At 35.9% G+C, this 23,887-nt stretch overlaps 2 protein-coding genes across 5 annotated transcripts in view; one reads left to right on the plus strand and one right to left on the minus strand.

Moving 5' to 3' along the window:
• Positions 1–5,946, plus strand: part of MAA3 (P-loop containing nucleoside triphosphate hydrolases superfamily protein) — a 30,538-nt gene extending 24,592 nt beyond the window's left edge. For all 4 annotated transcript variants that reach the window (XR_016043996.1, XM_020668943.2, XM_020668944.2 and 1 more), the window contains one exon: positions 5,581–5,946. Coding sequence is in view for 3 of the 4 variants with exons in the window: in XM_020668943.2 (XP_020524602.1) it covers positions 5,581–5,790 (210 nt within the window). In the remaining variant the exon portion in view is untranslated. The remainder of the gene's footprint in view (positions 1–5,580) is intronic.
• Positions 5,947–8,645: 2,699 nt separating this feature from the next.
• On the minus strand, positions 8,646–20,102 carry LOC18436867 (cellulose synthase A catalytic subunit 2 [UDP-forming]). The gene is made up of 15 exons (XM_088851445.1): positions 19,916–20,102; positions 19,465–19,830; positions 19,085–19,280; positions 18,202–18,425; positions 17,968–18,064; positions 17,561–17,741; positions 15,578–15,844; positions 14,443–14,788; positions 13,925–14,062; positions 12,627–12,752; positions 12,303–12,515; positions 11,878–12,148; positions 10,735–10,931; positions 10,058–10,408; positions 8,646–9,687 (listed from the first exon to the last, which is right to left on the minus strand). The coding sequence occupies exons 2-15, from the start codon at positions 19,534–19,536 to the stop codon at positions 9,103–9,105; spliced, it is 3,264 nt and encodes a 1,087-aa protein (XP_088707571.1). The 5' UTR covers positions 19,537–19,830; positions 19,916–20,102; the 3' UTR covers positions 8,646–9,102.
• Between the last annotated feature and the right edge of the window lie 3,785 nt (positions 20,103–23,887).

Genomic DNA, 23,887 nt, shown 5'->3' on the forward strand with positions numbered 1-23,887 from the left:
AACAAAATGCACCAATTCCATGTCTTTAAGAATGATTCTAAAAGCTTCAGCCACCATAGTAAACAGAAAAGCAGAGAGAGGATCTCCTTGTCTAATTACCCTATTAGCCTTAAAGAAACCTTTTGGTGTGGCATTTATTAGGATAGAGAAGTGCATACTAGAAAGGCATCCCAATCCATCCGTGCCATTTTTGCCCACCCCATAAGGTATGTGATATAAAGAACATCTTAATCTACCTCATTATATGCCTTTTCCAGATCTAGTTTTCAAAATAAACCTGGTCATTTAGCTAAATACATTCTTGAGCAATGAGAATGCCATCGGTGATCAATCTACCATAAATAAATGTTGATTGCTACCCTGAGATGACTAAAGGAGGAACATCCCTTAACCATCTGCTACTATCTTGGATATGATTCTGTATAGGCTGTCTGGCAAAGTAATAGGGTAGCTATCGTTAAGGCTTACAATCACAGTTTTTTTTTTTTTTGGATTAAAGCAATGTATGTAGAGTTAATGCACTCATCTTACATAAAAATTCCTCCACCATTAAAATGATATCTTATTTACCAACACACCGAAATCTTTCCAAGAATATCAATGGACATCCATCAGGTCCTGGAGCATGGTCACCTGCAAGGCTAAAAACTGCATCCCTCACTAAAAAAATGTTCAAGATCTCTAGCTATTTCTTGAGGAAGGACCTTAAGAGGAACTTTTTACAGGTTTGTTTTCAGTCTTGATTCAGCAGTGAAGGCTTCTTTAAAGAAATCAATGAAAGCTTTCTCCAAACCTTCCACATCACCATCCTCTACAGCAAAAACTTGCATAACATTAGCAATAGAGTGGAATAAATTTGTGTTCAAATCCTTCAAACATTTGATTCTAACATCTCCACTCAGGCACTATGTAAAGCATTATAATTCTCCATCCTCTCTATAGATTGTTGTTCATTGAGCATTACATCTTGTTATATTTCATCCAGCTCCTGGCTTCTCCTGAGAAGTAAATTCAATTCTGTTCCTCACATTAAAGTGAATCTCTCTCTTCCTCTCAACCAACTTTTGCTTCAAATAAAGTAACATCTTTGAAATCCTAAAACCATACCTCCCGTTATTAACGGTATTAGAACTGTATATTTAATTATCTCAGCCACCTGTCTTTCCTCCAGATGACATATCTCAAATATGAAAGGCTGAGGTCCAAATTGAGCATTTTGAGTTCGTAATACAATTGGTACATGATATATTTCAAAAAAAATACAATTGGTATATGATCTGAAGACTTTTTGGTAGAGCTTTTAGTAAAAACCAAAGAAAATGAAAATTTCCAAGAACGGGAAATCAGAAATCTGTCAAGTTTCAACATTAACAGATGCTGGGTGCTATTGTTAGACTAGTCTCATGGTTCAAAATCATTGAAGGATCTCCTGCAACTATTCAATCTATGCATATTATTTGCTTTTTCTGGCCAACTAGTGATGTTATAATCCCCATCAACACAAGGTAATCTATCCACTCATTACATTAGGTGGTTCCATCAGAAAACTCCTTAAAGAAGGTAAATGAGCGCCCCCCACATTAACCAACAGCCACTTAAAACCAGTTTGAGGACCTTCAAAAACAGCATCAACAAATCTGTCACAATAACCAAAATCTACTTCTTTTCAGGAGAGTTGGATCCCATAGACCATAAACCACCCGATAGACCATCTGCGTCTTTACCAAAGAACTGTACCAATCCTCTTCCCCAAACAGACCTTGAACACTGTAAGTTCGGGGCTGGAAGTTTGGTTTCTTGAAGCATGACAACCACCGGTTTCTCTTTCTTACAAACAAAACTTTTTTTTTTCCTTCTGCCTTCGCCCAAACCCTTAAAATTCCAGCATAGAATCTTGAATCTTCATATCCATTTAAACGACTCCCCTTGCATGGCAGTAACCACTTGACCTGCAGGCATGGAAGTAGTGGTTTCAGATAATCCATTACCATCAGAAATTGTCATGACCAGTGTTTGAAAAAACAGATCGGTGACTCGAATCGGTCACACCCATACCTATGTTGGATTAGAGAATTGGTGGATCGGATTGGAGAATCGGAGGAATCGGCAATTTTTGTCCCAAAAGTTTTTCAAAAAATCACTATAAATTTCTAAAAGTAGTGTTCTTTTAGTTTCTAAAAAAAATTAGGAGTGTTGCATTATGTACTTCTGTTACTTTGTAAAAATAGGTGAATATAGAGAGTTTGAGACATCATTTTCTTGTCTAGATGTTTGTTGTGCTAACCATTCATTCATATCATTGACATTAATTTCAATGTTATGACATTAGAAAAATCTTCAAATCATATTTTTCCCATAAAAAAAGAAAATAACAATATTAAGAATTTTTTAAAAGACCATTACAATTTTTTTAAAATCTAGTTTTTTTTAGGTTTTAGAAAAATAATGGGATTGCATTATAGTTTCGTAGTGTATGTTATCCATTATATTTATTTTATATTCGAATAAAATATGGAATGCAACTCATTGCAATAAAATGAATCCCTCTGACTCAAATTTAGAGTGAAAAAAAAAAGGAAGTGTATAATAGCTTTGGACCTTTTGATTAATAGAAAGAAAACAAAAGTATGAGCCTCAAAATAATTAAATCTAATACGTAATAAGTAGTATGGATAAAAATATAGAATTTAGAAACATGAATTTGCTATCATATTTTAATAAAATTAAAATAAATAAATTTATATTTACAATGTGGAATAATGGATAAAGCAACTTGATAATAAATTCTGAAGTGGGTGTATGAATTAAAGGTGCCCCATGAACTAATATTATTATTTTTTAAATATCCCATGAGCTATTATTTTTTTTCTTTTAAAATATCCAATAAACTAGTATTATTTTTTACTTTTTAAATATACCATAAACTAGTATTATTTTTAGTTTTTAAATATCCCTATGAGCTAGTATTACTTACCTTATAATTTAGGCGTTGGAGTTTATTTACTGCAACAAGTGTTTCTAATTTTAGATTCTCAATTTATTGAATGATGTGGGACAATTTATACTGGAGAAAGAGATAGGCAAATTAGAATAGTACTGACGCTTTCAATGGAAAACTCAAGCATAATGGAGGAGAAATAGTCGGGTTTTACTATTCGGGAGAAAGGGATAAGGAAACATTATCCCACATCGAAGATTTGTAGGCATGAGACTTGGTATAAAATGTCATAACCCAATGGTGCAAGTAAAAAACATCACGCGAGAGGTAAGTTGTGTCCAGCTTTAGCTGGACGTAAGCCACGTGTGTCAATACGGATGTCTTGGAGCAAAATTGGTGGTGCTACACAGCACGTGGTTTTTTAACTAAAAAAAAGTCTAAGTCAAAAGGTGGAAAATGTGATGCTAGAATCAGTTTGTGATGTCATGATCAATGATGTGTCCAATTGGTGACATCACGATACCGGTTCGTGATGTCATCAAACGATTTCTGGAAAAAAAAAACAACCGGATCCCATTTTATGGCCAGATCCGGAATGGCCCAATTGATACCCGATCCGGATCGGGTCACCAATTGTTTAAACCTTGGTCATGACTAATTTCCATCACAATGCTTCTTAGCAATCTTAATCCTCTTACTCGTTTTTTCGGAACTTCATGCTCTTAGCCTTTGCATTCATTGTCTAATCCCCATTCCCCTTCTTTTACTACCCTTCTTCTTGATGTTTTTTCTTGATGGCTAGCACCACATTGATCGAAGGTTCATCTAGCCCTACACCCATGATATCGAGCACCTCTCCATATTCTTCCACAGGATCAATCTGTTAATTAATGGTATCACCACTGTCACCCTACTCGTCCACTTCAGATACATGATGTCCAACTCCATAATAGTGAATCAAAGCAAGCTCCCCATTACTTCCATTTATCAGGGGATTAGCATTCAAAGGAGCTAAAACTGGGGATCGCCCAAATCCCCCATCTCTTCAGCAACAGTAGCACTCCATCCTACCTCCCAAACTGATCCCTCTGGTGGTTGCCATAAAAGACCAGCTGGGGCTACCAGAGCCATGGCGTTGTTAAGGTAGTTGCCATTTCTACAACTTCGTTGTCAAGGACTATAACAGGCAATCCTTGCTCTTCTAGCGGTGCTCTGATTTTTGGGGAAGTGTCTTTCTTCCTTGTCGCGGTGCAGAAGAACAGGAAGTTCACTGGGATTCTACCTACAAAATCACAAGAACAGTCAGAGGCAAAAGCTCTACAAAGCAATGGCTCTTGAGAAGTCAAAGATAAACAGAGGGAATTAAAACACGTAGAGGTCAGCTGCTTATATATCAAATCCTTACCTCTTCCAAGAGGAATATGAAAGATGTCATTGGCTCCGCCTTTTCACAGCTTTCCAAACTTCTGAAATTACCAATATCCTCTTCATCCATGCAATCTACAAGGCAAGCATGTATAATCGCTGTACAATTCATATACATATTCCAAGATATCTTGTTGTCATGGGTGCCCTAATGTACTGGCAAACATCAGCTCGTTGAACGAAGTGACCTCCATTAATCCCTCAGACAAACAACCTTTCTCCATGTGCACCTTGGAGACCTTAACCTCACCTTGCAAAAGACTTAAATTCTTCAAAGATTGAGGAGCATTCTTAGAAACTGATTGATAAGAATTGGTAACTGAAGATTGCCCCGTTGAATCAGTTTTATAATTTAATAAATTTTTAATGAGCCGTTAGATTAACGTCTTTGCGACCATCTGATGTGGAGGAACCGGGCCTTGTAATTGAATCATTCAGCACTTGATGTGGCCACCTTCATGCTGATGTGTCACCGTCCCTGTAAGTTGAACATTCTTCTTGCGTCAATTGTTACAGGAGCAGACGTCCAGAGCTTGTCTTCTTTATACTGATGCTTATGATCTCGGTTAGTTAAGGACTAGTCCAACCTTCATTATTATTCTTAACCTGGTAAAAACTGCTCAACATGCTTCTTTACCATGACTATTTTCACCTATTTTACTACAAATCTGTATCTGATCTAGCACAGTTCCTGGTGATATCGCTAGAAATTTATCCTCTTTGGCCTTCAACAATATTGCAGCAGGAATATTGACATATGATAAGTTTTTTATCTTTAACTGCACAAAATATAACGATCCCCCTTAGCTGACTTCCAGTGGATATTGGCATATGCCGACCTCTATTTCTAATCTCCTTGAAAACTGATTAAGTGGACCGTAGATGGAGACTCTTGCCAGTCCTTTTTACGATTGTTAGTGATCCAAAGTTTGGGCATTGTTCAAGCTCAGTTCGCATAGGTAGAAGACTTGGTTTGGCCTGGCTCGTTACTTCAACAAGCTCATAAAAGAGCCAAATGAAGCCATAAACAAGCCGAGCACAACCTCATAATCAAGCCAGACCCATAAGCAATCTAAGCAAAAGAAAAAAATAATCAAATTAAATTTGAGATAAGGTCGATAAAGTATAACATTATATTTTTTATCTCCCAATTAGTGGAAGTTAACATGCCTAGTCCATTGTTTATCTTTGTGGTGATCTTGAGGAACTTTTTGCAGGTTTCAAAGCCTTATTCAGAGTTTTTCACCGAGGAAAATTTGAAGACCATGATAGTTGTAGAAAATAAATTAGAAGAGCAAGACGGCATGCAGCCTTCGAGTATATATGATGAATTATTGATGGGTGGTCAAGGAACCGCGGAAGTTGAAGAGGCGCATGATATGGATGCTGAACCTTTCGGTTATGATGGGGGCTATGATGAAGACTGAAAACATTTTTTGGTCTCTCTCTCTTTCTTTATTATTATTATTGTTATTTATTTATTTATCTGAGTTGGGTATTTTTAGTAACGGAATCCTAAAAAAAAAAAAAATCTAATAATGGATTCTCATTTTAATGGTCATGCTCAAGGAAGTTTATATTTCTATTTTGTATTTTACTTAGGAAAATACTTGAAAATATTTACGAGTCAATTTGTACAGTATTTCATTCTTAGCTCATCATTATTTAAAAATAGTTTTTTAATTCTAATAAATTTTTTATAAATTATATTAACCTCAATTTTTTAGCATATGCATGCTATAGTAAGGTTTGCTTAAATAAAATATAAAAAACAACTCAAGTTATAAAAATGATGAAATTACCTCTATGAATACTTAGAAGTATTTTGATTATTTTATTTTTTAGAATTATATTTTTGGAAATGATCTTGTGTGTTTTGTATACATGGAGTTAAAGGGTGTACTTACGCTTCGGATTGGCACGCTCCATTATTTTTTGGGTGAGGTTTGTATAAGGTGTCAACCTTAGCCGATCACTGAAAGGTGCACATTAAAATCTGGCTAAAAGTTGTATTTTCAATGCCAAAACATTCATCATGGCCAAAGAGTTTATTTTTCATATCTATTATGAAATTGAAAGCTCCAAAAATGGTATAGATCTAATAGATCTATGAACACTTGAAAATCTTATGGAAATATTAAAAATGAATAAGCTAGATAATGTATTACAAGATGTACTATTTTTAAGATTTAAAAATTATTTTTTCTTTTATATCCATACATATCAAGGTCAAGATAATCAATAGACAATTCGAGATTTTTTCAATGACAAAACAACATTCTTTGATAGGGTTACCTTTTAGCCTTTACTTTCCCCTTTCTCTCTCTCCCTAGTTAAAAGTCTCTTCAGTTTTGGGTGAAACACAAAATATAAGATTTTTTATGTCATTCCCATTATATTTTTTATATTTTATTTTTTATGAGATATACTTAAAAGGGTGTGGTTTATAAGGTTGCAACCTTAAACAATCCAATTAAGAGGTACACCTCTATATTTTATCATAACATGTAATATTTATGTAAAAAATTATTAGGATTATTTTAGAATCTAATTTTATCTCTAATTATAAAAATTTAAACTTCAAAAATGGTTAAATGCATGTAGATATATAAATTTTTTTAGGTAATTCAGTGGTGACGATTAGTCTCAACCCATTTTTTCAAATCGTTAGTGTTTTTTGTTTGAATGCATTAGGTGAGAAATAGTGTTTTTTGTTTGAATGCATCGGAAAAAGTTTCGATCATGGAAAACACTCCAATTAACGGGAAATCTTTCAATTGATCGTTTTGACCTCGAGGTATATGAATATATATAATAAATAAATAAAATAAGATTTTGAGTTACGACCTCGACCTTTATAGAAGTGCATAATTTGTGCCATTTGGACAAAGCTTTAAATTTGTTTTTACACCATCATATAGTTTTTTACTCCAAAATTACATCTTCCTACAGAGTTTAGAAGTGCGCCTTTTATTGTTTAAGGTTAGTACCTTAAACTAATACATAAGATTACATGAGTGCTGAGATGTATTGCAGTGAGCTAGGTAGCTGAGGCTCAAGTCCAATAAAAGATGGAAAATTGTTTTAAGCTGGACCACATTTCTACAGTATACGGTCCCAAAGCATAAAATATCCATCTTAAAGATGTATATAAATAGGCGGTCCATCTAAAAACAAATAAAACTAACGGTCCAATTGTTTTTTTCATAAAATCATTTATTTTCTTTTTTAAATTTTATTATTATTATTATATTCATGATCTTCATGTTAGAGATTACTTGTCCTTAAAAATTGGGTCCAAAAATCGATCTCACCAAATAGATTTTTAAAAGTCGACTCATTTCTACATGGACTCGTAAAAACCCAATCCATAAAAGATTTCTTGCTCGTGATCTGACCTGCAGTTTCCTGGTCGTGGGACTTTAGGGCACCCTCGTTCCCAGACCACCCTCGTATTTATCGTTCTCTCTCTCCATGAGGACCCTGAATTGCTTTGTTGAAGCTTAGTGTATGAAAAAAATAATAATAATAATAATATTTATCGTTCTCTCTCTCCATGAGGACCCTGAATTGCTTTGTTGAAGCTTAGTGTATGAAAACAATAATAATAATAATAATATGGTGTCCATCCAGCAAGCAAAGCTCATCTAAAAAATGTGACATGCCTACAACAAAACTAAGAAGGATTAGCGGTCCCCAATGACCATATTGCACATTGTCTACCATGTTGGGAATATTTGCTTGACCCTGAAACTCTCAAATTGTCTTTACTTGTTACTAATATCACAACCAATATTTGGACTTCAAATCAACTCTTGCTACAAGAAGACTGTCCATTACATGAACCAGCCATCCCATGGTTTTAAGAGCTTTAAATAAATTTCCTCCTAGAAAAAATTGATTATAAACTACAATTTGATCCTTACACCATGTTGGGAGTACTCGCTGGACCCAGCAACTCTCAAAATTGTCTTTATTTGAACGTAATCTCGATCCAAGGAAAAATATTTGGACCCCAAATCAATTATCGGCTACGAGAAGACTGCCCAGTCCATCTGATCAGCTGTATTTTTTAGGATTTGGAGAGCTTAAAATAAATTTCTTCCAAGCCAAAACTGATTACAAGTGAATCAAAGACTTTCGAAATTTTCAAATCATAAGAGGCCCCCAACTAGGCTTTTTGCTCACATACCCAATCTACAATTTGATCTTGCTGGACTACCATAAACTAAGGAAGCATAGAATTTTAACACTCGAATGCAAGCAATACAAAAAGACAGCATTTTCCATCGCAAAACACATTCCAATGTGGTACTGGCTCTGATGACAAATCCCCCAAAAATTAATATCCATAACCCAAAGGAACAACTCTAAGACGATAACTCTATGTAACCTGCCCTTATTGAGAAGAAATAATTATCACCCCACAGGGGCCAAACGTAATTGTTCTTACAATTGCAGACTCTAAGAACTCATGAAACCATCACTTAATTTCTCTTGACCTTTTTGAAATTTGACGAGACATACATATATATATATATTATATATAACCAAAGAATAAATGGAACAACAACCAAATTAAAAATCAGAGCCCGTCAGCCATCTTTCTCTTTATCTACACAGGCCAAACCACTACCTGGTCAGCCTAAGAATCATCAACCCTTCTGCAAAAAATAGCTCGTCCACCACTCTTGTGGTCATGAAACCATAATTCTTCCCCATACGCTCACCTCTCTGACTTAATCGCAATCCAATCCACACACTTCCAACAAAGGCCCATCTGATTTGGCTAGGAAAGGATTGATCCGAACCCACAAGAGGGAGAAGATAGAGGCCAATAGGATGGACCACACCACAATGATGGTGGGTGTCCTGTTTTGTTTCCCCATCATACCCTTGAGGAAAGGGTAGAGATGAACAATTACCCAAAATGCAAAGAAGAGCTTCCCAAACAGTGGGCCCCACGACTCATAGCCATTGTTGATTGCATTGGCAAGGCCAGCTACTACCCCAATAATGTTAATTATGAGTATTGTCATGGGAGGTAAGAGAAGCCAAGTCCATTTAAAGAGGTAGAGATCAGAGAACTCCCCATCGTCTCCTCCTTTGGATGTAACAGTGAAGCTCGTGTCAACACCAGCAAGAACCTTGAGCGAACCTTGGATGAGGGCAAAAAGGTGAGACGAGACACCTCCAATCACCCAGAATTGTTCATTTCTCCACCATTCATCGATCCCCACATGACCCCACTGCATCTCTAGCACACCTGTAGCAGCTATACAGATGAAGAGGGCCATGAACACTATACTCGCATAGTTGCTAAGCTGAAAGACAGCAGAAAATCAGTTTTCAGATGGATAACAGTAAATAACATAATCCCAAACAGCTAAAAAGAGAAAAATATATAAACAGAACAAGCATCAAATCCCCAGTCAAGAGTCCCCCAAGTTAGTTTTTTGGTAAATATCACTAAAGAGATATATATACAGGGCAAACATCAGGGATGAATGAGTTCCCCGTCGAGTCCTATTCCACCCCCCAACTGCTAAAAAAATTTGGAAAAAATGACAAGGATACATGTTCAAGCATGTGTATGGAGGAGGGGAGAGATTCCCATTAAGATTAGATGAAAAGGGGTACAAAGCAACAATAAAGAAACAGAAAATTTGGGTTGCACATTTAAAAGGATCATACCTCAGGGATGATGAATTTCCCAGTGATAAGGCAAACTGCTGGTAACGTACAGTATGCGATCAAGGGAAGAGATGTAAATGGGTACACAACTGAGTTGACGTAAGAGAGACGCTCCAACCATTTCAAGCCACCATCATAACCATACCATATGGGGCAGTGTTTGCTCAAGAAGATCTCAACAGACCCAAGTGCCCAACGAAGAACTTGGTTGAGACGGTCTGAGAGGTTGATTGGAGCTGACCCCTTGAATGCTGGTCTTGAAGGTATGCAGTAAACAGACCTCCAACCATGGCAGTGCATCTTAAAGCCAGTAAGGATATCCTCAGTAACTGACCCGTATATCCAACCAACCTGTGGAGCCAAATGCCATGAGATAAGAGTGAGTCTTTTACTGATGATAGAAATAGAGGAAGAGGTAAAGTATGTTATATCCAAATGGAATATGGAAAACTGCAGTCTCATTATGTTATCACTGTTCAATGAAATTGACCATGATGGAAAGGGTTCATCTCCTGTCTTGGTGAGTTGCAACCATCAGTGCTCATCATTTCCTCATGATAGAATGGACAGGGTACAACCACTGTCATTTGATATACTATATCTTCATAATTTCCTCAAATGAAAACGTTAAATTGAATTTAAAAAGTGTAAGGGTGTAATCATGAAGAGAATATTACCTCCTTTCCCCACTCAGTTTTATCCTCGTAACCGCAGCTAATGACATGAATGGCTTCTTTCAAGAGTGACGCAGAGCTGACACTAGGGGGTATCCCACCATTTTCTTGGAGAGTAGATGCAATAAAAACAGGGGATTGCCCGAATTTTTTCTCAAACTTTTTCTGTGACATCAAGGACGACTTTTTGCTGTTGATTCCTGAAATAAAGAAAATATTTTGTCATGGACACAAGGATACAGGTGGAGAATCTACATAAATAAGTAGCAGTCCAGCATGGAACACTTTAGTCGATTGAACCATGAAAAACCACAGTATATTGTCCACCAAAATGGATAGTAATGAAGAGAGTGGACCCTCCCCAAAGATGACATCATCCTAATAGTGGGTCCCACAAAGCATCACTGTCCATTTCAATGGATGGTCATGAATCTCCGTAGCCCATTGAACTATATAGTACTTCCCCTCCCAGCATAACTTTTTGGGCCTTGACCCTCCTTTTGGGGCTGGCATTTGGCTAGAATTTCATACTAGTGACTGAATTTCCTAGACAATGGAAAAATCTCCTCCATCGAGTATGTCTAATATAGCAATCAATTGATAATATTGCATTAGTTTGCCAGCCACAATTTTTGCTCAATAGGGGAAGAATTTGAGGACATGCTCTCCAATAGTTTCCTCACAGAAATGGAAGTATCAGTATTATAATCATAGCCTATTTGTATGCATGACATTATTTTTTTCTAAAAGTGACCCACTAATATCTTACTAAAAATGATACTAAATATTTATTCTGACTCAACTTATCTAGCCAGATAAAATATCATAAACAATAAAATTTCTTGAGTGTACTGATAAATTACCAAGAGAAAAAGAATATGGGAGAGCTTTTAGTTGTCCTGCATCAATGGGTGAAGTCATAATAAAGACAATTCCTCATCCTGCTATATCTGGTTGTTGTACCAGGTTTTAGTTTGTTTTGCACCAGGTTTTAGTTTTGCATATGTTGATGGTGGAATTATTTTACATTTGAGGTCCATAATTTTTTTCATCAAGAGTGCGCTGTCTCCTGTCCTTCGCTGTATATGGCTTACACACAATGAACTTTATAAGGAATAAGCTTAGCCATAAAAGATATAAATATACCTTCAATCCCCTCCTCGATATCTTCCAAAGCATGTATCTGTGGAGAAGCCTCTCTTCGCTTTGTCTTCTTCTTCTCCTTCGGCTTCACCTTATTGTTTTTCCTCCTAGATCCACAGCATAAACAGCACCATTTTGGCCAACAGTTGCAAGTCTTTCCTGGGGGCTTTACCTTAAGAGGAGCATCATATCCACAGAGAGCTTGTCTTCTGAAAACACAGCCTGTTCCCACATAAATGGGGCCCTGAATCCCATCAAGCCCCTTCATGTTGATCTGTTGGGGAATAAATCATGAGCACCTTTCTTTGTCTCTTTTAATATATATAGCTTTTTTCTGTTTTTATTTTTGAAAATTTATTTAATCAAAGAAAACCCATAAAAGATTATCCAAATAAAAAAAAAAGAAAAAAAAAATAAAAAGAACTCACATCAAAAAACACAATGTTGCGGTTTGCATATCTGTCGTGCCTATCAATTCCATCAAACCTCTGAGGGAACTGCACGTAACAAACTTTCTTCCCCGAAGTTGGGTCCATCATGAAGCACATGGCCTCTCGAATGGCCTTGCTGTTATTTATATAATGATCACAATCCACGTTCAAAAGGTACGGAGCATTGGATATAATTGCTGAGACCCGAACCTTAAGTCAAACCCAAACAAGTCATTATTGTTAAAGCCACATCAGGAAAAAGGCTGCTAAAGAGTCGAGTCACTAATGCTTGAATATGTGAAAAGGGAGATGGGGTCCTACCAGAGCATTCATAGCACCTGCTTTCTTGTGGTGATCAAATCCAGGCCTCTTCTCACGTGAGACATAAACAAGTCGAGGTAGCTCATTGCCTTCGACATCACAAACTCCATTGTGGCCAAGGAAAACCTATTGTCCCAATCAGAATAAAAAGATTAGTGATCCTTCAAGCAGAAAACATAAAATTTTATAGAACATTTATCCATTTCCAATTATCTAACCATATACAATTACTCATCTGTTTATCAAATTTTAGTTAGTTCCCAAGCAAATCTAGACTTTATTTAAAAAGGGAAAATTGCAGTTTAATTTCAAACAACCCTTTTTTCTGCACTCAAAAATTGGAAGAGTGACTGAAATTCAAAGAAATACACTGTCAAGGTAACTCAAATTCATTGGCATTCAAAAAGGGAACTCAACTAAGATAATAGTTATGATGACCTAACCCAACTGAAGTTCGACGTCTTTAGAGCATATTAGGAAGCCTTCAACGAGGGAAAGTTTCAGGCAAATAAACAAAGGGAGAATGACAACACATCATGCAAGTTTGGCATAAGAGTAAAGGGAGTATAAGAGTACATTAGACAAAGTTTGTAATCAGATTTTTAATGAGCACCTCAACCATCTCCAGTCCATAGCAATCAATTGCAAACAATTGTAACAGATTAGTGAATCAGATATGCAATTGTATTTAGGATCTGCTTGACAGATTTCTTAAAGGCAAGAATTTAAGAATTCAAGTTTTGACAATGTTCTATGGCATAATTCAAGTTGCTTCACAGACTCGGTTGTTCAGTGGCATAATCAAGTCTTCAGAAAAGAAAATATCTTCCATGCATTAAAAACTTCTAAAATAAGTTGATTTGACCCATTAAAAGTCTACTGCATTTCACATATCGGTGAAAATTCAGGAATTTAGATAAATTGCTTAATTGCAAGTTTTAGCCTGCATCAGTTTGTTTCTTCTGATCCAATGAACCACTATGGCTCAAGCCCAAGGCATATGCTACACTCATTTGTTTCTAGTGATCCTAAGAACCAAGATATCAATAACGACGAACTCGTGTCGATTCATCCGTAGCAATAGGTCAGATTAAATGAACATTGTTTCCCAAAATTTATGAATCTGTTTTTCATTGATATGTTAAACCAAGCATTTTTGTGGCAACAGCAAACAATAATAACCTTATTTGAACAAGAATACTAATAAAGCTACCTTTTTTGTACATGTAAATTTTAAGGGTAATTCAGCCTGGGATTTTAATCTATCAAAAGCATATATGAAGTTAGAGAAAGATTACCTGTATCATCCCAGGATGGTCCCGGACATTATTCCCAGGCCATGGAGTTCCATCTTGCATGGTCCAACCATCTTCAGGAACCCTCTGAGCCATGGCAACCAACCCATTGATACGAACCTTAAACTCTTCATACTCACGCTGCAAACAAAATTGTGACAAACCCAAAGTAACCAAATATTAAAACTCCTAGACTGCTGACTGCCAATACCCCAATTCATCAGTCCTGAAATAAAATAAAATAAAAAATAAAAATAAAAGGTAAATTTTCTAGGTCAAGCATACAGTAATCCAATCAAACATGGTATTAAATAACCCAATGAGCCACTGTCCATTCCCAATAATGAATGATGGAGTTCAACTGGACATAGGTCAATGTTCCAAGGAGGCCCCACTCCACTGCTTGTCAATGAAAATGGATAATGCCCCTTTAGAGTTCTGTATATCATGCCCGAAATACTTGTAATATACTTTCCCAATTTACTACAAAAGTATGCCTACATCAACACATAGTTACATACCTTCATCGCACGTCTCTCTCTCACGAAAGCCGGATGAACTTTGTTTTTCAGATAATCAATTTTCTGAGCAAAGTACCATTCTGGTGCCCGGGGCTCAATACTGAACTTCTTGCAAAATGGGACCCACTTCCTTGCAAATTCAGATGTTTCTGAAAGAGCTTCAAAGGTAAGCATAGCAGCACCATCATCGGATACATAGCATGCAACTTTCTCTACGGGATAGTCCACAGCAAGAATCGATAATACAGTGTTTGCTGTTATTAGCGGCGGTTCTTTCAAGGGATCCACTGTACTCACAAAGATATCTATATCTGCTAGCTCTGAGGGTTTCCCTTCTTTCTCATACCTTAATACAAATTTCACATAAGCTAACTATAAGTTCCAATTCAAAATAAGACATTCTACAGGTAAGAATAAACAAAGAATTCTATTGCACAGCAATATATGAAATCGGAAAAGTACACCATAGTCTAGTACTAAAGCATACATTATTTGAACGAGGCATCCAGCAAGTTCAAAATGGATAGTGGAGATTAACTGCAGTGGCATATTAACCTCTATGCAGTTAATCTCCATTCTCCATGAATGGGAAGTGCTGGAGATTAACCATCCTGAGGTGCACTAGGACATTCAATCAGGTGAAGTAGGTCTCGAATATCCATTTACAACAGCTATTGCCCCTATTGACCACTGTATACCATATGCTGGACAATAATGTATGAATTTTGCAGAAAAAGATCCAATAAGCCAACAGGCATATACTGTAGCATAAGCCCATTGGAGCTAGAGGGGTTTTTTGAACCCTAAATTATGTACATATGTTCATATCATACTAGGATCTAAAAGAAATAAAAAATAAAAAAAGAAATTGCACAAAAAAGAGGTCCAAAATAGGTCCCTGATTCAGGGAACACAGACCATCATTCATTTGAATGGCCATTACATCAAGGTATTTAAGAACTCAAAAGCAAATATTTCTTTTTTCAAATTAATCATTTACCGAACTAAAAATGTTGCACGAAATTCAAGCCACAAAAGTTCCTCCAGCTATCCGTTCTTGCCAATGGGCTTCTACTGTAGCCTAACCCGGGCCTCAAAATGTTTTTCCTACTTTAACATATGGAATATCCCATACCTTAAGGACAAACGGTCCAGATATGTCTCTCGTACAATGGGATACCACTTTGGGAATTGGTCCAAAATCCATGATGCAGCAAACCATATTTCACAAATAACTGATGTAAGCCATAGACCATATGCATCTGAAACAGGATGAAGAAGCCTATAATGGAAGAAGAAGCCGAGCACCACAAGCCGGAGCAGGATAATCAATCTATACGGATTGATTTTGCTGGAAGGGATAGGCAACTTCCTAGAGAGAGGTTGCCTACCTTCATCTGACCTGAAAAATTAAATGAAGCTCTGTGAATGGAAGAGAGGATCATAATCAACATTACATGCATGAGTATATTTACATATGGCATAATAGTTATAAAATAGTTAGAAAATGCAAAACTATTTTCATAAAGTATGGTATTAAATATATTTTTATTTCTATTAACACCATGATGACATGTAAGTTATATTTGCTTTTTATACTTATTTTATTGTATTATCACATCCCAATGCCGGCAGGCTTCATGTCGAACAACCTTGACACATGTTCATGGAAGCTAATAGCAGTGTTCGAAAAGTCGGCCCAGTAGTTTCTACTCAGCCGAGTTACTCGGGCTCGAGCACTTGCCGTGAGCTGGAGGTCCACTTCGGGCATCTTAAAAAAGAATTAAGAAGATTATAAAAAATCTCAAAACAAATAAGAAAAATATTTGTAACATGTTTATTTATGTTATCTATCATTTTGGCAGAGATTGGAAATAATTTTGCCCATGAATACTTATTTTTACTTTTTCCCAACTTTTTTGGGAAATTTTGAAAATATCTCCAATCACAAACTCTTTTTTTAGAATCTATTTTGCACTACTTTTTTAACCACAATTAATTGTGTTTTGTTAAATTTTACTTTGAATATATTTTCCTATTCTTTGGGATTTTTTATAGTTTTAAATTTTCTAATAGTTTTCAGCTGCTACAGTAGTCGGGCCGAGTTACTTGGACTCAAGCAAGTACTTAGCTGGGGCATGGGCCAACTAGTCAGCCCGAGTAGACTTTTCGGGGACTAGGTGATAGGAAGTCCAGGTCCAAAAATAATTCTGTATGATATTGATTCTGGGAATCCTATATCCACATAACGAAGAGATACTGATTGTCATTGCTGTTATTGTTATACTTACTACTCATTTAATTGTTATTCTTACTACTCATTTAATTGTCATTGCTATTGCTTTGTTACCACTGTCATTGTTGCTGATGTTGTCGCCAAGATAAAAAATCCTTGCTTAAAGTAGTTATTGATGTATGAGAGAGAAAAAGAACAAGGTTTTCTGCCTTCATTTTTGACTAAAAACTATATCCAAGGAAAGTGTGAGGTGAAATGTACAAGAAACCATACACAACAACTCCCCAAAACCACTATTCCTTCTACCCAATCATTATATTAAAGAAAAAGTTTATATGGAGCCGAGGCTCTAAACAATCAGATTCAGCCCACCTAAAAAATTTTACTAGAAGAGGTTGTTTTCATGCCCAAATATCCTCAAATTGATCATCTCGACATCAAGATACATGGACATGAGAAAAAAAATGGATTTCAAGTTTTTGGAAATAAGGCATCTTGTACTGCTTTTTTGGACCGTCAATTTTCAATATTTTAAGTTTTCATAGATCTACTCGATCTACAATTATTTTTAAGCTTTAAATTTTATTATTAAAGATGATAATATATTTTAAGGTTAACTCACAAACATTTCCAGTATTGAGACCACATTTCTCGACACTATTTGAAGGTGAGCTTTACTTTGATTGTTTAGAGCCTCAGCTCTATACAAACAGCACCCTTATATTATATAAAGCAAGGAACAACAACTGCAATGCAATTGTTAGATTAATGAAGATGGCTTAAGTGCGTAATCACTCAGGCAAGTTAACAAATAAACAAAAGAAAACAGCATTCAAGAATACTATAAACACAATATCCATATCACAAAGAAACTCAACATACCCAGGAAATTCAGTATCATCTGGGGCATCAGCATCAGAGCCGCCTCCACCCCCACCTTGGTGTCTAACCATCTGCAGCTTATCTTGTCTCTTCTTCCACTCCTCAACACGATCCTTCCATGCCACACTTCCATAACCATACACTGCTAAGTCCTTGTTAGGATCCATGGGTCTTGGTGGCACTGTAAAAAAGAAAGATTTAAAAGTCAAAAACAATAAAAAATGTCCACTACAACTTTCTCTTTATATTACCAATAAAATCTTCGTCACTTGCCATGAAAATCAAGAACACATTCATCAACTAAACAATTTCAAAAAAATAAATAAATTCCATTAACCAAATATCAACTCCATGAAAAAGTCCTTGCATTCATTCAACCAAAAACCAGAATAATAGGACCAACTCACACGATAGATCAGGACATGGCATCGGATGTATGCGTTTGGCACGACCCATAAGCGAAGGTACAATAAGAGCATGATGATCAGGTGAAATTCCAGCATCCTAAAACCAGAAATTCAAAATAAATAATAATAATTTATTTAAATTATGAACTACTTATGAAAAAGAAGAAGCCACAATACAAGTTCAGAACCAAATTTTCGATACAAGTGAATGATGAGATCATTCAAAAAATTTACCTCCTGTCCATATGTGAGAAGAGGGACACCAGGAGTAACAGAATCCAAAGGCCGAGCTTCTATCCCAGCTCCTCCATCACTCCCACGCCCAAAGTTGAGTCGACCATGAAATATAGCCGCTGCATCACATTGTGAATCTCTCCAATCCCATCCGCCCAAATCAAATTCATTTTCAATATCATCTACATCTTCTTCTTCCTCATCCCCTTCCACCCTAGGGCTACCTGAAAAATGTGCCTACTTTCTTTTAGAGTAAAAGGCAAGAACGATAGAGCTAGAGAATTCGACTGATACCCAAATTTCAGAAGCAAAGGATAATTGTTCACATAAGTCTACCAAGTGTTTAGCTAGAAAGTTTAACAATTATAACTTTACCAATTGTTTAGCAAGAAAGTCTAGTCCTGTAGCCAAGTCTAGAATAATGAAACTATGATACAAAAGGAGTGGGGAAACCCTAAAAGAAAATCCATTGAAGTTCCATTAAAGAACCTAGACCTCAGAATCATCTACCACTGGAGAAAATAAACCTCCAACTATAATTTCAAAGGCGATACTTAAACTTTCAGAAACCGAGCATTATGGGTATTTGCAACTGGGGGTAATTGGTACTTAGAATGCTAAAAGTATCACATTGTGAAGATTGAAAATGGATTCTCAGTTAATGGACGAGTACACAGCCCATTAGAGACCGCCAAATATCCGAGTTTCAATGACAATGTGAGATGGGTTTTTCCCCTAGGGTCTGAATGAGTGAGAAATGATGAAAGGAAATAAAGATTGAAAGCATTGAGAAAGAGAAAAAAAAATACACAACATAATAAGGAAAACAAATGGTTAAGAAACTGAACAAATAGAAAATAAAACTTTGAGAGTGAGACCCGACCTTTGTGACGCTTGTATCTGGTTTTACATTGCGGGCAGGCCTGATTTCCCTCTCGTCTCTCATACTCATAACATGGTCTACACACAGGGAATGCACATTCATTACATGCGACAAATGCCTCTCCATCCACTGTTATCTCAATCTCATCGCCACAAATCTGACATGTCTGTCCACTCAATTCTCTCAATGGCTTCGGCTGCGAAAAACCCAACCCAAACAATCAACACTAGATCCAAATATCAACCAAAAAACCCAAATGATGATCCAGAAAACCCAAAATCCAGAAGAGAGCTAGAGTGAGAAAGTAAAAAAAGAGCACCCAAAAAAGAAAAAGAGGCAAAGCTAGAGAAAGAGAGAGTGAAAAGGACAGTTGGGTTCACCTCATCTGCATTGATGACTACGAACTCGTTTCTATTGTGAGAACCAGCAACCAGACGGCCATTGGTGTCCATGGCCAAAAGCTTATAATACACAAGCCTCAAAATCTCAATGCCCCAGCGCCCGATTCACAGTTTCCAACACTTTTAAACCATGAAGGGCCACCTCCATTGAACCCAATATACAGAAAAACAACACCACAGTTTTCCTTTTTTCAATCTTTTATCAATGTGGGGTGTTTTCTTTATCTGTGATGTGTATGTGTTGGACTCCTTCTTACAAATGGGAGAAATTTACCTGGCTGATGTCGATCGATGGGGACGAGCAGGTGAGAAATCAAATGCACAAGTGGAGACTGCGAGAAGAATCTAAAGCATAAATTCAACGCGTGATGAGAGAGAGGTACAGGGAAGAGACAGAGAAGACAGAGATTTAGAGAGAGAGAGAGAGAACCTGAGGTCCCCCCGCTTGCCTGGCCCTTCCCCCACTTTATTGTTGTCTGTATTTCTCTCTCTAGTACGCACTCTCTTTCTCTCTCTAGGACGCACTCTCTTTCTCTCTCTAAATATCTTTCTAAGACGCTCTCTTTCTCTCTCTAAGACGCTCTCTTTCTCTCTCTAAGACGCTCGCTCTCTCTCTATATCTCACTCTTTTCTTTATGACGCTTTGGGTTTTAGGAGGCCCACCGACTAGCCTTGTCTTTCCTCCAAATGACAATGTTTTTTTTTTTTTTTTCCAGTTAAAAGATGCATCGAAAATGTTACCCACCTTATTGCCTTTTTTAACATACAAATGCTAAACGGCTTAATTGTTAAACATTTAGGAAGCAAGCTTCTTCTTTCCTCTTGTCTTACTAAAGTGGCAATGATAAAAAGCAAGTAAACCAACTTTCGCCTCTCTCTCTCTCTCTCTAGAACTAAAAAAAATGATGTTAAAATTTAACCCTAATCAGTTCCAATTCATCTAGTATGATGTAAACGATTCTCGAACCAGATCAGTGCACATGTACAATTTAAAATTTTGAAAGAAAAATAGGATAATTGGATAGATTTTGGGATGTCAAAAAACAAAAATGTTATGAGCTGACTCGGGCAATTCTAAATACACGAACTCCTCCAATGTAATGTGTAGGCGGAGAGGAGAGGAGAGGAAGATTAAAGTGAAAGAAAAATGGCTTCTTCTACTTTGGAATAATAGATAAAATAGGCCCACCCCAATATTCTCCTAATATGATATTGATTAATAAGGGGTCGAATATTCCTCTGAAAGGTGTACGAGTAAATGCTTTTACTATTTTTCTTTAGATTTCGCAGAGGCAGACGATCAGATTTCGCAGAGGCAGATTAAAGCGGGCGTTTTTTATCCGCAGAGGTAGATCGCATCAGAGCCGTCCGTTTTGGGGCTGGGCCATGGATGAGAAAGCCGTCGGTGATTTTGGGAATGCAAAAACAACACCAATGTTTCTACTTTTTCCAGCTAGCAAACACCGGTGTTGCTTTGTATTGAAGCGGGCGTTTTTTTTATCCCCGACAAAAATAAAATGTCAAATAAAGCCGTAGATTCCACTACTTTGAAAAAAAAAAATTTATGTTTTAGAACCGTAGTATACAATTCACTCAGTATTAAAAACTTCCTTCTGTTTCTTTAGAATTCACTCACTGTTAAAAACTTCCTTCTATTTCCTTAGTTTGAGGATGATATTTGCTTTCAAAATTTGGAAATTAATTAGTTATAATTTTAGGCTAAAAAAAAGAGACAAGGGATAAATCCAAAAGGATATGGTTGGAAATCATGTTGGAAAAACCAGTCGATGTAACCGGTAACCACCCTATTAGATTGGAAACGGCCACCGGCCGAGTTTGGTTTTGAGCGGTTTTGGTGATTGACCTGTATTTTTTAAAAAATTCTAAAAATGTATATAAAATCCCAAAAAATAATGAATTTGATTTGTAATACATTTTTTAATATTCTTTACATTATAAATATTATAATTTGTTTTGGTCATTAATACTCACTTTTATATTTTCCCATCTTTTTCAAAACAAAATAAAAATACCTCTAGACACAAGTTGATTATTTAAAATCCATTTTTTTCATTAATTTTCAACTTTATTTGAATATGTTTTACTTTAATCATTCTTTATATATTTTTTATATTTTGGAAAAAATTATATAGATGCTCTAAACAATCAAATTAGAGCCTACCTCGAAACTTTCACTTGAAAATGTTGTTTTGAATCCCAAATATCATCAAATTGATCATCTCAATATCAAGATGCATGAAAATGAGAAAAAAAATGGATTTCAAGTTTTGGAAATAATGCATCTTATAACGCATTTTTTGACCATCAATTTTTTAGATTTTCAAGTTTTCATAGATCTGCTCTATCTACACTATTTTTAAAAGTTTCAATTTTATAACTAAAGATGAAAAAATAATTTAAGGCTGTCACAAAACTTTCCAGTATTGAAATTATATTTCTCAACCCTATTTGAAAGTGGGCTCTAATTTGATTGTTTAGAGCATCGGCTCTATGCAAACCGCACCTTTTATATTTTAGTAGATTCTTTTTTGTATTTTTTTTATTTTTTTCAACAAATTTTTTACCGCCTGGGACTTGTCAAGTTAGAACGGTTGAATTTTATTGGTTAGGCTGGTTAAACTGCTCCAGCGCCCCGTCCGGTTAATTGTTCTGATTCGATTTTATGAACACTAGTTGGAAGTAGTGAAAAAATATATAGAGCTTTATGACTTTCCGAAGGTCCAGTACGGCCCTTAAGAGAGCATAATAGTGAGGTATAATTCAAATAACCGATCATAAATAGTTTGGAAAAGGCTTTAATCCAAAATCTTAATTTCAAATCGAGTCGATACAATTATGAAGATCTAGAGAACCTGTTGACACAGTCAAAATGCAAATCACAAACCTCCTAGTTTTTTATTTATTTTTATCACGTTTACAAAAAGCTTCAAAAAATAGACACTTTGAAGCTTCTACTAAAAACAAAGTTAATACCATTATTTTTTCTTTGGGAGTTCGTAGATAGTTCATTGTGATAAGACCCCATGTTTAAATTGAAAGATTCATGCTCAGAAAGGTTTAGACCCCAATAAAGAGAAACACACACAGTAGCTGCTCAAATAAAATAACTGTCAACATCATAAATGGCTCTAAAAAAACTATGCTTATGGCTTAGAGTTTCGAATGTCAACCCACACTTATCCTCTCACTCACCTAACACTGAAAATAACTAAATGAATCAATTAAACTAAAATGGAGGAGAAAGAGTCAATATGACTTACGACGTAGGCATAGTACATCAAATTTGGTTTGGTCCGGTGTGGAAAAACTCGGAAAGCCAACTTCGACTCACCTGAGTGACTCAGAGTCCAGTATCCGGAGTTGGGTGGTCTGACTTCATCTAAAAAATCAGAAAACATTATAAAAAATGAGAACTTTATTTGTAGGGCACGTTTGATAAGTGAGAGTTTATGGACGTAAGAATTGAACTTCTCACTTCCACGTTTGATATTAACTGTAGAAGCTACGAATTGGAAGGGCGGCCTTCTTAGCAGTATTTTTTTTAACATCAAAATGGGTCTACTTTTGGAAAACCTCTCTTCTATAAAAAAAAAAAAATGAAGGGTGATCTTCTATAATTTGTGAGAGACTCCCTTCCACTACCAAAAACTCGAGAATCCCTTCCACTTCAAAAACTTCGCATGCCAAACGCAACCATAAAAGTGTTTATTATTTTTTACTAGTTTGTTCAATATAGAAAGGTGTTTATTATTTTTTACCAGTTTATTAAATATTGAAAAGTGTTTTGGCTATGAATATTGAAATGTGTTTATTATTTAATTTTATTTTTAACATATTTTTTTAATCCTTTTGGATTCTTTTATTTTTTTTTTAAAAAAAAAAATATGGTTCGGGCTGGAACAAATCCCATTCCCGAGTCATGGAATTATACACTTGGGTTGGTCGTTTGAGAAAAAGGGAAAACGAAGTAGGGTCAGTTTGTCATTGAATAAATAGTTATGGTTACTTTATTACAGTGATAGAGGGCAGACAGGCAGGGCAAGTAGAGAGAGAAAGTGGGAAGGGAGCGTCAAGGCCCACTCGCACGCGGCGTCCACCAACGGGGATCACGGCATGGGCGTGATCCCCGTCAATTCCCTCACCCTCACGTAATAACTCTCTCTCTCAATAATTTTTGTTTTTTTTTAATGTTAAATAACAGAATTTTTCTTTATTTTCCCATTAATTTTGGAACATTTGAAAGTTTAAATTTCAAATAAGGGTTCATCGTATTATATTTTAATTTTGATTGCAAAAATTTTTTTGAATTTATTTTTTATCATTTGAAAATTATAAATTCAACTGGATGGTATCCATTGAGGCTGTTTGCCTTTTATACTGG

The sequence above is a fragment of the Amborella trichopoda genome, chromosome 11 (genome assembly GCF_054954075.1).
Source record: "Amborella trichopoda isolate Santa Cruz 75 chromosome 11, AtrichopodaSantaCruz75HAP2 v2.0, whole genome shotgun sequence".
NCBI lineage: Eukaryota > Viridiplantae > Streptophyta > Magnoliopsida > Amborellales > Amborellaceae > Amborella > Amborella trichopoda.